This window comes from Trematomus bernacchii, unplaced genomic scaffold (genome assembly GCF_902827165.1).
Source record: "Trematomus bernacchii unplaced genomic scaffold, fTreBer1.1, whole genome shotgun sequence".
Classification (NCBI taxonomy): Eukaryota; Metazoa; Chordata; class Actinopteri; order Perciformes; family Nototheniidae; genus Trematomus; species Trematomus bernacchii.
Genome location: NW_022987712.1, coordinates 58,437 through 71,857, shown reverse-complemented (window position 1 = coordinate 71,857; position 13,421 = coordinate 58,437). Strand labels below are relative to the sequence as shown.

Below are 13,421 nucleotides of genomic sequence, written 5' to 3'. Positions count from 1 at the left end.
GTAAATACTATGGTCGACTACCCAATATTCGCATCGCTCTAATCGCTCGAGTTTCACCGCGGCTGTAAATCCTATGGGAGATACCAACTACAACAAGATGGACATATTTGACCGTGATTTAATTGTAATACACGTTTCAAAGTGATGCCGAAGTAACTACATACTGATACCGGTTAGTAAAAACCATGAATTAATGCTTTGACAAGTCTGCAGACAGACGGCAGGCGAATATCCTTTTAAAATGCGTGTTTTCTGAATGGAATCGGATCCATCAGGCTAAACTAACCTGTAGCTGCTCCGTCCACACTCACAACAACATCATACAGACATAAATAAAGCAGCGACTGTATTCGCCATGACACAGACAGTCTGTGGTTTGTACATGTTTAACTTTTGTCCAGGTTCTGAAGATATGAGGAGCTGTGAGCTCTGAGTGTGTGCTAACGGCTAACGGCTGTTAGCACACACTCAGAGCGTTGTGTTGGAGCGTTGTGTTGGGACATGTTGGGCTGTCGGGTGCTGACCAATCTCAAAGCGTCATTTCTTGACTGGCAGCAAAAACAACCAATCACAGCAGTGCTTCTCTGTCTGGCTCTGTCCAATCACAAACAAGAAGTGTTTGTGAAATGCTGTGGTGTCTTGCACTTCAGGGCCACCGTAGGGTTGAACCTAATTCAAAACATGGCAATCAGAAGCACAAATAGGTTTTAGGTTTGGGTTTTCGACCTGGCAATGGGGCAGATAGCGGTTGCGGGTGATGATCAATAGAGTGCTAACTCCTGGGACGGCTACAACAATTTAATTTAGGATGTTTTGGTTTATTTCAAGTCCTTAGGTATTGTGCTAAACACTTTTGCACAGTGCATGAGGTGCTTGTTTGTGTAAATGTAAGGTACAACTGTTATTCCACTGTGATGTAAAACAAACAAGACTCATGTGAATTTGAAACCTTTGAAGCAGTTCACACTAAGGACACCATGAGTGACGTTGTTTTATATGTATGCTTTTTTCTTGCTGAATCCATATGCCATAAACGAGATGCGTATAAATGTAAATAAAACGTCTGAAAAAGGTTCCAAGTATTTAATGTGCTCTTGAGTTGGAAAAAGGTACGTTGAATTGGTTGCAGGTTGCAGAAGTGGTTTTCAATTAAATCTGGAGAATAACAGCAACAGGAACACAACTCCTTCCTTGTTGTTGTTGTTGTTGTTGTTGCTGTTGCTGTTGTGAAGGATCATTCTGGTGATGCTGGAAAATGAAAGTGGCGTCCTGGCGTGGATGGACTCGGGATCTGGGTGTTGGAAAAAAGGCTGACTGGTTTGCAAAGATCTACCACCTGCTATCAAACTGGCACCAGCACAAGTGTACCTCCTTTCAGTGGAAAAGGGTTATTAGTGAAAGATAATATGAAGGGATTTTTGTAGACAATTTTAAGTTTGTACCGAATTGACCCAAAGAACTAATTGGAGTATGGACTGGTAGCTGGATAGGTGCTATTTCGCCTCCTAGTCCCTGCCGAGGTGCCCTTGAGCAAGGCACCGGACCCCCAACCAGCCTGCATGTGTGCAACATACCTGTGTACTCTGTGGTTAAAACGATGTATGTAAAAACCCCTAGGGGGATAACTAAAGGTTCTTCTTCTTCTTCTTCTTATAATATAATTATTCGTAGAAAGTGATAATCAAAAGCATGTATCAAAATACGTGACTTGGCAGTAAGGCATGTGTTTAAAGGGTTTAGATTAGCCTCATGTCCCCATGCAGCAGACATGACAGCAAACCAGTCATTTCAGCTCCACGTCCGTTACTTGCTGGCAGCCTCTTGCACTTGCTATCCTTTTTATTTAGCAGAAAAACTAAAGTAGACCCCAGCAAAGGTGTTCCTTTTAATGCTGTGATTGACAAAATGTGTTTTGCTTTGTGCTTTTTGTTATGGGTGTGACATTTTGTATTGCCGAGATGCTTTAATGACATTTCTCGATGCTTATCAAGTATTACACTTTGCTCAGGCATTTTACCAGAGGGCATTTATGTACATTGACGCTTGAAAGGTTTTCATTAAACCGGTTTGTCTTCTTGATTTACTTCACTCAGTCAGCCAGACGTCAGCTAGTAGGGGAGTCAGTCAGCATCTATCATGGCTGTTAACATCCCAGGATTGATAGCCATGGTGATTTTCTACCTGCTGGTTCTTGGGACCGGCATCTGGGCTTCTTTCAAGTCCAAAAGGGAACAGAAGAGAAGCGCAGGCACTGGGATGGATATGGCTCTGCTGGGAAACCGGAGCATTAGCTTGGTGGTGGGGATCTTCACAATGACAGGTGAGGAGGAAAACTGGAATTAAACAGGGCGGGTGAGAGAGGCAGGGCCGGCCCGTAGCACTGGCGTTATAGATGTTCGCCTAGGGCGCCAGATCTGGGGAGGCGCTGCGCTGGTAGCTCTGGGAGGGAAACACATTTTTTTTACCGTTGGTGCTCATCCTAATTTTCGGCCTTGATGTAACAATATTCATAATTAAAACTGCGGTCACAGACGTGCACGCAGTTGTGGGCGGGCCTTCGCGTCCGAGCGCCCGTAGGGGAGGGTCGCCGGTCGTCCCGGCGCACAGCAGAGGCGCGCGAGTCCTCCGAAATGAGGCGTCGCGGAGTCCCAGGTCCTCCGGCAGCGACCCGGAAACGGATGTGGGCGCGCCGCCTGGAACGAAATCGAATTTCTGTAAAGGCTCGTCGAGGATCGATTATCGCGGAGGCTGTCTGGAGGAGCAGTAACCGTGGCGTGTGGCGCAGTGGGTTGTGCAGACTTTCTGATCTTTACCGTTTGTTTACTTAATCAACGCATGTCCTCTGGATATTAGGCTATGTATATTTTTAATACAACTGCTTTAATTGTGAGCCGACATTTACAGCGACAACAGCTGCTGAGGCCAGTGCAGAAAGCAGAAGAGTGCGTATAATATATATCACTCAGTAATATAAGTAACAGGCCGACATTACACACTGTATTTGTATGCTTTAGTAGATATCTACAAATAAACAGTTGATATTTTTCATGAAACCAAATAGTGTAAATCGTGAAAAATGGTATCTTCTCTGTTAGCTCTCGACCGCCCCGATTGAGCTAGCAACTTCTTCATTCCCAATTCAGCATGGCTGTGGATATGGGCATAATTTGTCCTTGACTGGAATTTGTCCGATCATTTCCCTAAGAGCAGTGTGCAAAAATGTGCTCAAAATGCATGACAAACGGCCATCTTTCAAAATGGCCATTTTTCTTGGGGGCGGGGCTAATGAAACGCCATCCGGGGTCCATCCGACTTACGCTGCGACTATGTACATTTTTAAAAAACTGAATTTTCACAGGTGCTTGCGAGCATGTTGGATTTTTTGCAGCCATGGAATCCAGAATGTTGACATTTTCACCCGTCCTGCTGGCGTTGCCAAATGTCGCTCCATGAATAGTGTCGTAACCCCCTCAAAAACAGGTCGAAAACGCAGATCCGGTAAAATAAGAATAAGAATACTGACGATTTCAATAGGTTTTCGCACACTTCGTGCTCAGGCCCTAATAACGCCGGCGATTTCAATAGGTCTTCGCACACTTTGTGCTCAGGCCCTAATAACGCCGGCGATTTCAATAGGTCTTCGCACACTTCGTGCTCAGGCCCTAATTAAGAAAATGTAACACCCTTTTCCCCCCTGTTACACTTTTCATTTGCCCTGTACGATGGGCGCTGTAAGTGATGAAAATGGGGGATGTTGGCTTATCAGGCGCCCGCAGCTCGGATATAAGAAGAAGATGTTTCTACAATAATGTGGAGTGAGAGTCCTCTCCAGTCAGGCTGATAACTAGCCTACTGCTCAGTGAGGTAATGTTACGAACTCAGAAACTCAAGGTATAGGACCCAATTGCACGACCCAGGAGACAGAGGTAAAGTATTTAGATACTTTATTTTCAAAAGAAGAACAGAAATAAACACTATCAAATCTCTAGGATGAGATGACAAAAAGTGAACAAAAGAAAATCGCTCACGTAGTGAGGAACAAAAACATCTTGGTATCAAGGAGAGCATAGATCTGACCTAGGCATGAGACAAGACGAACTGACAATGAACACCGGGAGACTGGGGAATTTAAACACACGACAACAAGACACAGGTGGAAACAATCAGGGGCGGGGCTGGTGCTGATGAGCACGGGAGACACACAAGAGGTAGATAATCAGGAAGCCTGGAATGACAGCTAAATGATGAGTGACAAAACAAACATAAAACAACATGAAAATGAAACTCCCTTAACATTTCTGTCGGTGCACAACAGGTAAAGGACTCTGAGGGTTTAGATAGTTCACTTTAGTCTAAGTTATCTCAGTGGGTCTCAAACGGTTTGATCACAATTGATGTAAACACAAATTTCCAAGGCACTCCTTTGTAATTATTGGGATGAACAGGTTTGAAATCATTTCAATGTATACTATAGGACAAAAATATCCTTTAAAACTGGAGAGATACAAAAATATGCATAAATAAATGTTAACTAGGTAAAATAAGATATGATGAACGACAAAAATAAAATAAGTTACATTTATTTGTTATTGACTATGGTAGGTGATTGGTTATTAAAATGTAAACCGATCTTTTTCATATGGGTGTTTAGAGTTGTACCCCCTAGATCTAGTAGTAATTATGCTCAAAGTGCACCAGATTGAAGCATTTTACTTTATTGCGTATTCCTTGGATACTCTATTGATCTTTATCTTTTCTACTGTACGATTCTCTGGCTGGGGGCGGGGGCGCCAGCTAAAATCTCGCCTAGGGCTGCAAATTGTCTAGAGCCGGCCCTGGAGAGAGGGACAGAGTTTTGCAATATTGCGGAGGTGGAAAAATGAGGTTTTAACTACTTGGCGGATGTGGGGCTCGAGGGAGAGGGTGGGGTCAAATATTACGCCGAGGTTGCTTGCCTGGCTGGAGGGGGAAACAGGGGTGCCATCGATGGCGAGTGTCTTGTTGGAGGTTTTGCTGAGGGTGGATTGAGAGCCGATGAGGAGGAGTTCAGTTTTATTGCTGTTGAGTTTGAGGAAGTTGTGTAGCATCCAGGATTGTATTGCACTCAGACAGGAGTCGATGTGGGTGAAGGGGGGCTTGTGGGGGGATTTGGTGCTGAGGTAAATCTGGGTGTCGTCGGCGTAACAGTGAAAGTCCAGGTTGTAGTGGTGGAGAATCTGACCAAGGGGGAGGATGTCGATGATGAAGAGGAGGGGGGCCGAGTACTGAACCTTGGGGAACACCTTGGGTGACTGAAGCTGTGGCAGAGGGGTGGTTGTTGAGGGAGATGAAGTGGGATCTGTCGGAGAGGTAGGACTGGAGCCACCTGAATGCAGTACCTTCGATACCAATGTCCTGGAGCAAGATTAAAAAGGCGTGATTGTAAAGGAAATATTTGTACAGTTCTGTTAAAGTTCTATAGGTGTCATGTGACCTGGATGCAAAACAACGGACACAGTTTTAATCAAGCAGATGTATTGATAGGTCTGTTGATACAAATATTCTTAATTTTGCTGTAGTTGAGTTCCTACACAAACAACCCAAAAAAAAGCCTGTTGAAATACGAGCTGTGAAGAATGTGAGTTTGATAAGTGGCTGAAGGCTATGGTCAGGAATGAGGAATGAGAAAACAACTCCTTGACGTTGTTTTGTCTAAAAGAAAAAGGATTAAGAAACGCAAGAAAAACACCATTATTCCACACATTCATTCATGTGGGCACAATGTAAAAGCATTGTCACTTAGTTTGATTTATTTAACTAGAAAACCATTCAGATAATTTGTTGGAAAAGTAAGGCCATTCGTAGTGTGCATCATGCCTGAGTTATTCATTAAATGATTCGCAAACCTCTCTTAAATCTCACCTATTTTGCTATATTTGAAAAATATATTATAGGGCCATATCTATACAAAACATCTCTCTGAAGTGTTTTGAAAATACCAAACAGATCACCCATTCTAGCCATGCATCATACCCCTCAATTTCAGCCCTGTTACTTGTACTGTTGCCTGGCCTTGTTCCACAATTAAAGAAGTTTTTGTTTTCAACCAATCCTCTGCATTTGGGTCCTGTTATACTTTACCGCCCAGCAGTAACAGGTATATGGTCAACCTTTTCTTAGGCCCCGGCCCCACGGGGACGCATATGGTAGTTTCCGTTACCGTTTTGTGTCATATAGACCGTTCGGCCACACTAGGACGACAGAATATGGCAGTAAACGACTACGGTAACAATAACGGGTCCCAAGGTGGATAGAACGGCATACGCAACGCTCTGGGGGGTCCAACGGCTCCGTGTGTACGACCTATACCAGGGGTGCCCAACCAGTAGATCGCGATCGACATTCCCAGTCGATCGCGAGATGTGTCTAAAAATAAAACAACAATATTCAGTTTTATCGTTAATGTCCTATAAGATAATCTTCCTGTGCCAGAATAATGCACTTGAACGGATCAAAGCTTTTTGATTGGCCGGCGTGACCCCATGTGTCGGGGCGTGGCTGGTGGGCAGTGGGCACTATTTAGCTGACGTTGTCCGTGTCAACAGGAGTGACAGTCCCCACACATACAAGACCGCAATTATGGCAGAAGCAAAAAAGCCCAAAATATATAATTTTCACTCCGAGTGGGAGGATGATTATTTTTGTATCTATTCCAATTCAAAGTCCATCTGTCTCATCTGCAATGCGAGCGTGGCTTTATCGAAGAAGGGTCATTTAGGAGCGGCATTTCAAAACAGTGCACAAACGCTACGAGACGGAATTCCCTCCTAATTCTGCCCTACGCTCCCAAAAGGTGAGGGACCTGAAAGGACAGCTAAATGCACAGCAGTCCATTTTCACCAGGCCCAACAAAAAGAGCAAGGCTGCTACCATAGCATCTTATCATGTCAGTCACGTTCTTGCGAAACACATGAAGTCTTTCAAAGACGGCGAAGTTGTGAAAGAAGCATTCCTGGAGGCAGGGGCGGACTGGGACTAAAATTCAGCCCTGGAAACTGACCCAGTCCGGCCACATGAAATGTCAAATGTTAGAAATCCGCTGTTTATTATTTAAAGTTTTACATCCGATTCACTCCTTTTTTCCTCTCTGTACACAGCTCCAGCTTGGGCATTGGCCTGTCATCAGATTTAATTTTTAGTTGCTGCTGTAGCGGAAGTTTAGTAAAATTATTTTTGATGAAATACTCCAAATCTCCACCCTCCATAATTGCACTTGCTTCAGTTGCTTGCTACTTTCTCAGGGCGGTGATGACAGTTACAGTACGAACTGAAGTTGATGCGATTTTATTGGATTGTGAGGCAAGGGAAGCCAGCCACCTCTGGATTGGCCTTGGCATGGCCCTGACCAATCACAGGTTGGCAGGGGCATGACGTGAGCCTCATCTCACCTCCATTTTTTTTCTCCAAGGGAAGCCAATTTCAGCTAGCCTCCTTTCGCAACAGAGAGTGCAATCTACTGTTTCACCATAACATCTAGAGGGGCGCTGTTTCACTCTTTGCAAAATACTCAATGAGAATGGGGGAGAGATGGGCCGGCAGCAACACACAGCACAGAATAATTACCGAAACTAAACAAAGTGTTTTTATTTATTTATTAAAATTATAACTACAATCCAAAAAAACAGGGGAAGCCTGGCTTCCCTTGGCCTCCAGGAGAAAACGCCACTGAGTTCAAGGGATAATTCTCACCCACCTCTTGCTCTTGCCCTGCAGTTGTATGTGCCAGTTGAGCTGGTTCTTCCACCAGCTCAACTCTCTGTCCCTCATCATGAACGCAGGCTGGCTGTATATCTGAACTCGCCCCTTATCATTCTCTTCATCATCTTGCACTTGTTCTAAGCTGCTGATGATAGTGCTTGTAGCAGCGCTGCTGCCAAAAAGGTACATTTATATGCTTCACCTGCGAGTGACTTCACCTTTTTTTCTCTTGCCTTCTCGGCCCCACCTTTTTCTTTTCGTTTTCTTTGATTTGTATCCATGTTTTTTCATTCTCCCTGTCTGCCGCGGCGTCTAATCCCTTCTCTTCGTGTGGCCGGTCTTTTTTCTTCTTCGTGTGTGATTATTTGACAGATAAGAACCACACAACTGCATTAGCGGCCGCTGTCGCCCTCTGTCGGCCGTCAGCACAACTTAAATGATGACGTTAAACCATTTTTTTTAAAGGGCCGGCCGGCCGTCAACGGCCCTTGACGACCGGCCGTTCTGTGGTTCTCCAGATTCTACAGATGGCCAGGCCGCCCCTGACTCAAAGGACTCGGGTTAATGGAGAGGGGAGACTCGTCACGACCAGCTCATTTCTAGGATCCGGGTTAATGATCCGGATGAATCAGGACTCGCCCATCTCTAGTACTGTCATTGGAGCTATGTGCAGCTCAAGGCTATATGCTCGAACGGGAGCTGCCTGGACGCTGCAATCATGTTGCGTGCAATATCCGTGCTGAGTGTGCTGACTTTTCGTACAATGTCCCACTGTCTGGCTACCTGCATAAAGTCAAGTGCTCAGCGCAGTTGTCGGCGAAATGTCGCTCCTCTGTTTTCATTGAAACAGCTCCTTATATCCTGTAGCATCTGGTGCTAGCTAGCTGCGCTAACAACAACAACAACACGTAAGGTGTGCCTCGCTCGCGCAGGGAATTCGGTGCATCAAAATCATAATTCATGTACAACAACTGTCCGTGTCTCCACAGTTCTGTGTGTTTCTATTTACATATTTTTCTGTCCCTGCAGTGGATCTGTGTTCCCTTTGCTCTGATGAACCCCCACGTTTCGGACATTAGTCACACACTGATGAACAACACCCTGCACACTCCCTGGATAGGATCACCCGAGCTGAAAAAGACCTGGATACTGATTGACGATTTCTTATTCATGGTAAGGAAGTGGATAATTACAAACACAATTCACGTTAATAAAAAAATATTAACCAATTTACTGTTTTGACTTTAAGGCCCTGGGGAGTCTGGGATATCAGTGCATTCATCAGAGGACTTTGTCGGCATCGTCCACATCGACAGCAAAGACCACTTGCTTTTTTTCGGCTTTCTTCCTGCCTATTTTGGGGATTCCTTCAATACTTTTTGGGGCAGCTGCTGCCTCCACAGGTAACAACTGTTTCTAAATACTGAGGGAACCTGTGAAAACTGATGTCTTTAAGCACCTGTCATATTCCTATGGTTTGGTTCTGGATTTCCTGCTTCCCTCCTAGTCCTCCGGGTTTGTTCTAGTTTTGTTTGCTACTTTTCCTTTTGTTCTACTTCGCCTGTTTCTTCAGTTTTTATATTTTTATACCAGCTTTTAAGTTACTAAAAGCTCACCTTGTGTTTACATTCTTACTGCTTTTGGGTCCTTACTCTTTCCAAACCCTGACAAGAACTGCCGAATAACATAGTTTAGAAAACCAAACTAAGAAACACTTATATCTTTTTATGGACTGCAGGCTTTAGCAAATGTGCTAGAAAAGAAGATATATTTCAGCAAAATGCAATTTGAAAAGTTGACTTTGTTCAACACCTCACATGATATATATTCACATTACAGTAGGCTTGTCTCAGAATCTCACAGATAATGTGAGCCTTTTTCAGTCTCTCCTTCTTCTGTGTCCATGCTTTAGACTGGAACATGACTTCGTACGGTTCTCCGTCTCCATATGAACGTGGGGAATCAGCTCTAGTTCTGCCCCTCAGCCTCCAACATCTCACTCCTTCCTTCATCTCCATCATCGGTATTGGAGCTGTGGCCGCCGCCGCGATGTCGTCCCTCGACTCCGTTTTGCTTTCTGCAGCTTCTGTCTTCACCTCCAGCATTTACAAGAACATCCTGAGACCCCAGGTGAAGAAAATGTATACTTATTTCGGTGTGGTACATTACAAAGAAAGCTACATGAGAATAGTTGATTGATAGTTTAGTTTGTACTTTGCAAAAAAAGGAATGGACTACAGGAGAATCATAGAGTGGTATGATAGAAAACAAGATAATATGAAGAATCAATGAGATATGAAAGCAATAAAATAGTTATTTAACCTGTTAAGCCCGAGAGACCCCGGTACCGGGGCACTGCCGCAACATCATGCAGGAAACAGTGTCTGAGGGCATGTTCATGTAATAAACTATGAATGTTTTATATCCATGTAACGGGAAGAAACTCATCTAACTGATCATTTTTTTTTTTTTTCAAAAGAAAACCCACAATGCTAACACTGAGCCTCTGAATTAGCAACGAGCGAAACAGATTACTGCACCGAAAATCACTCACAAAACCTTATTATTTATCTTTTCTCCACATCCATGACATCGATTCACATCGTGAGGTGACACAGAATCGATTAACACCGACATTACCACTGAATTATATGAATTTGCGACGTTATAAACAAAAACAGACATCAAAACAGGTGACGCTAGGTAGCTAAAAATGCTAACATTTTTACCTTGGCTCTGTAGTCTCTCCAAAGTGGTCTTCAATGGCATTAAAACGATAAAAACGCTGCTGAAGTTAATCCATAGGTTAATCCAATGTGTCTGTGTCCCTTTGAAATGATTTCTGATAATCCATGAGCATTAAGACGGATAATCCATGCTTTTACGTTTCTAGATGTCAGAGCTAGACTGTAGCTTCACTCTAATTCAAAATTACATGCGCAAAGCCCCCACCTTTTTGTTTCACAATGAGTGTGTGTGGGGGCCTCCCCCTTCGATTCTATTGGCTCTAACGGTCAGAAAGAGGTGTCAACCATCAAAATCGACCAATGAGTTCCAGAGATATGAAAAAAAAAAGATTTCCACCCAAATCACCTCAGAGGTGGAGTGTTTTTTGCTAAATCTCTCTAAAAAGGTCAAATGTCACTTGTTTTGCATCAATCTTGATATAGGGTACTTATTATATGTTGTACTTTGGATTCCTAAAGCTTTTAGTCTACTAACCCATCATCCAAGGGTAGTTTTCACTATAAGTAAAAAAGAATCTTTGGACGGACACTATAATTTACAGTTTTTTACTATGTAAAATCTGAATTTTCTTTAAAATAAAAAACACCTATATTGATTCTGACTTTTCTACATCCAACTCACAGGTTTATCATTACTTTGAGAAAAAAGATTATTAATGTAACCCTTTTAGAAGGGAAGATATGGTCATTTGTTCTGGGAATGTCATTTTCGAGCCTGAGGCCTGAAAAACAGGCTCAGGGCTTAACAGGTTAAAAAAGGACAGTCTCAATAATGTGCTGTTTATCTGTTCTTCTTCCTCTCTTCTTCTTCAGGCGTCGGAGAGGGAGATCCAGTGGGTGATCCGAGCCTCCGTGTTGGTCGTGGGCGTGTTTGGTTCATCGCTTTCCTTCCTGAAAAACAGCATCTTATTGTTCTGGTTCATCGGAGCTGAAATCGCCTACGTCATACTCTTCCCTCAACTCGTCTGCGTCCTCTTCGTCGACATCTCCAACAGTTACGGGGCTGTTATGGGTTTGTTGGTGGGAATAATGGTACGACTGCTAAGTGGGGACCCATCAGGGATCGCACCAATCCTACACTTCCCAGGATGCACTCTTGAGAACGGTGTTTACGTCCAGTACTCTCCAGTTAAAACCATCTCCATGCTGTCGGCCATTGCTGCCATCTTGTTGTTCTCCTACCTGACTTCTGTGCTCTTCAACAAAGGCCATCTTCCTGAGAAGTGGGATGTGTTTAAAGTGAAAACCCAGCACTCATTGCAACCAGACACACCAACAGATGGCGCTACAGAGCATAATGAGAGTGAGAAACTGAATGGAAGCAACTCTCAGACAGAGGCATCAACGCTAATGGCTAGCACAAACTGTTAGCATTCCTGTGTGTATAAGATAAGATAAGGGCAACCTCCTCTTTGTCGTGGAGGGGTTGAACCTAATCCAAAACATGGCAATCAGAAGCACAAATAGGTTTTAGGTTTGGGTTTCGACCTTGCAATGGGGAAGATAGCGGTTGCGAGTGATGATCAATAGAGTGCTAACTCCTGGGACGGCTACAAACATTTAATTTGGGATGTTTTGGTTTATTTCAAGCCCTTAGGCATTGTGCTAAACACTTTTACAAAGTGCATGAGGTGCTTGTTTGTGTAAATGTAAGGTACAACTGTTATTCCAATGTGATGTAAAACAAACAAGACTCATGTGAATTTGAAACCTTTGAAGCAGTTCACACTAAGGACACAATAGCCGCGTTCACACCGGAGTACTTTTCACCGTACTTTTCGCCTTTAGTTCCGTTAGTACCCCTTATGTCGCGTTCACACCAAAAAGAGCACTTAATCTCGGGAACTTTTACCCCCAATTTTAGTGCCTGCTGAGAGATGGTGCTTTCCTGGGGGAAAAAAGTGCCCCAGTTCTGATTCGCTGGGCGAATTGCAAACCACGCCCCGTACAACTCTAAAATGTTTTGTAGAGCCGCCATTTTATTATCCTCGCATTAGCATTATTAGCATTCGCATTCGCCCAGTGCACAAACGCAGAGAGACTAATTTATGGCAACACAAAATAAAACATGGGAGCGGTGGAGATGAGGAGGTGTCGGCGTTCTGGCGATTTACTCGGAAGGCTTCAGTAGAAGCTGCTGGGAGTCCCAGCAGCTTCTACTGAAGCCTTCCCCAACTCCGGGGACTTCCGGCCGGGGACTTCTGGGTGGCAGTATACGCCGTGAAGTTGTTTGCGGCCTGCCAGTAAACCCAAAGCAGAAGAAGACGAAGTGACGTCAGCGGCTCATTTGCGTAATCTTCCCTCAGGGAAAAGTACTCCGGTGTGAACGTGATCTGTACTAAATGCCCTGGGGTAATAAGTGCCGGGGCTCTGAGTGCCGGCACTAAATACGGCAAAGTACTTGGTGTGAACGCGCCTAATGAGTGACGTTGTTTTATATGTATGCTTTTTTCTTGATGAATCCATATGCCATAAACGAGATGCGTATAATTGCAAATAAAATGTCTGAAAAAGGTTCCAAGTATTTAATGTGCTCTTGAGTTGAAAAAAGGTTTGTTGAATTGGTTGCAGGTTGCAGAAGTGGTTTTCAATTAAATCTGGAGAACAAAACACAAATCCTTCCTTGTTGTTATTGTTGTTGCTGTTGTGAAGGATCATTCTGGTGATGCTGGAAAAAGAAAGTGGCGTCCTGACGTAGATGGACTCGGGATCTGGGCAGTGGAAAAACGGCTGACTGGTTTGCAAAGATCTACCACCTGCTATCAAACTGACACCAGCACAAGTGTACCTCCTTTCAGTGGAAAAGGGTTATTAGTGAAATATAATAGTATGGACTGGTAGCTGGATAGGTGCTAGTTCGCCTCCAGAGGCCTGCACTACGAAGCCGGATTTTCGCTTAGCCGGCTGACTTCAGGGAAAACTCGGGCTTTCCGGTCC

The 13,421-nt window shown here is 44.0% G+C and overlaps 1 protein-coding gene across 1 annotated transcript; it reads left to right on the top strand.

Annotated features, from left to right (window-relative positions):
* Positions 1–8,264: 8,264 nt before the first annotated feature.
* On the top strand, positions 8,265–12,276 carry LOC117491166 (high-affinity choline transporter 1-like). The gene is made up of 5 exons (XM_034141031.1): positions 8,265–8,297; positions 8,767–8,910; positions 8,987–9,140; positions 9,650–9,867; positions 11,298–12,276. Exons 1-5 carry the CDS (start codon positions 8,265–8,267, stop codon positions 11,853–11,855), a joined length of 1,107 nt encoding a protein of 368 aa, XP_033996922.1. The 3' UTR covers positions 11,856–12,276.
* Positions 12,277–13,421: the final 1,145 nt, after the last annotated feature.

Excerpts from the sequence above, each read along its gene's own strand:
- LOC117491166 (XM_034141031.1), top strand. The coding sequence starts at position 8,265 with ATGGCCAGGCCGCCCCTGACTCAAAGGACTCGG. Across the intron at positions 8,298-8,766 it reads CCCTGACTCAAAGGACTCGG|TGGATCTGTGTTCCCTTTGC; the intron begins GTTAATGGAGAG and ends CTGTCCCTGCAG. Across the intron at positions 8,911-8,986 it reads TTGACGATTTCTTATTCATG|GCCCTGGGGAGTCTGGGATA; the intron begins GTAAGGAAGTGG and ends TTTGACTTTAAG.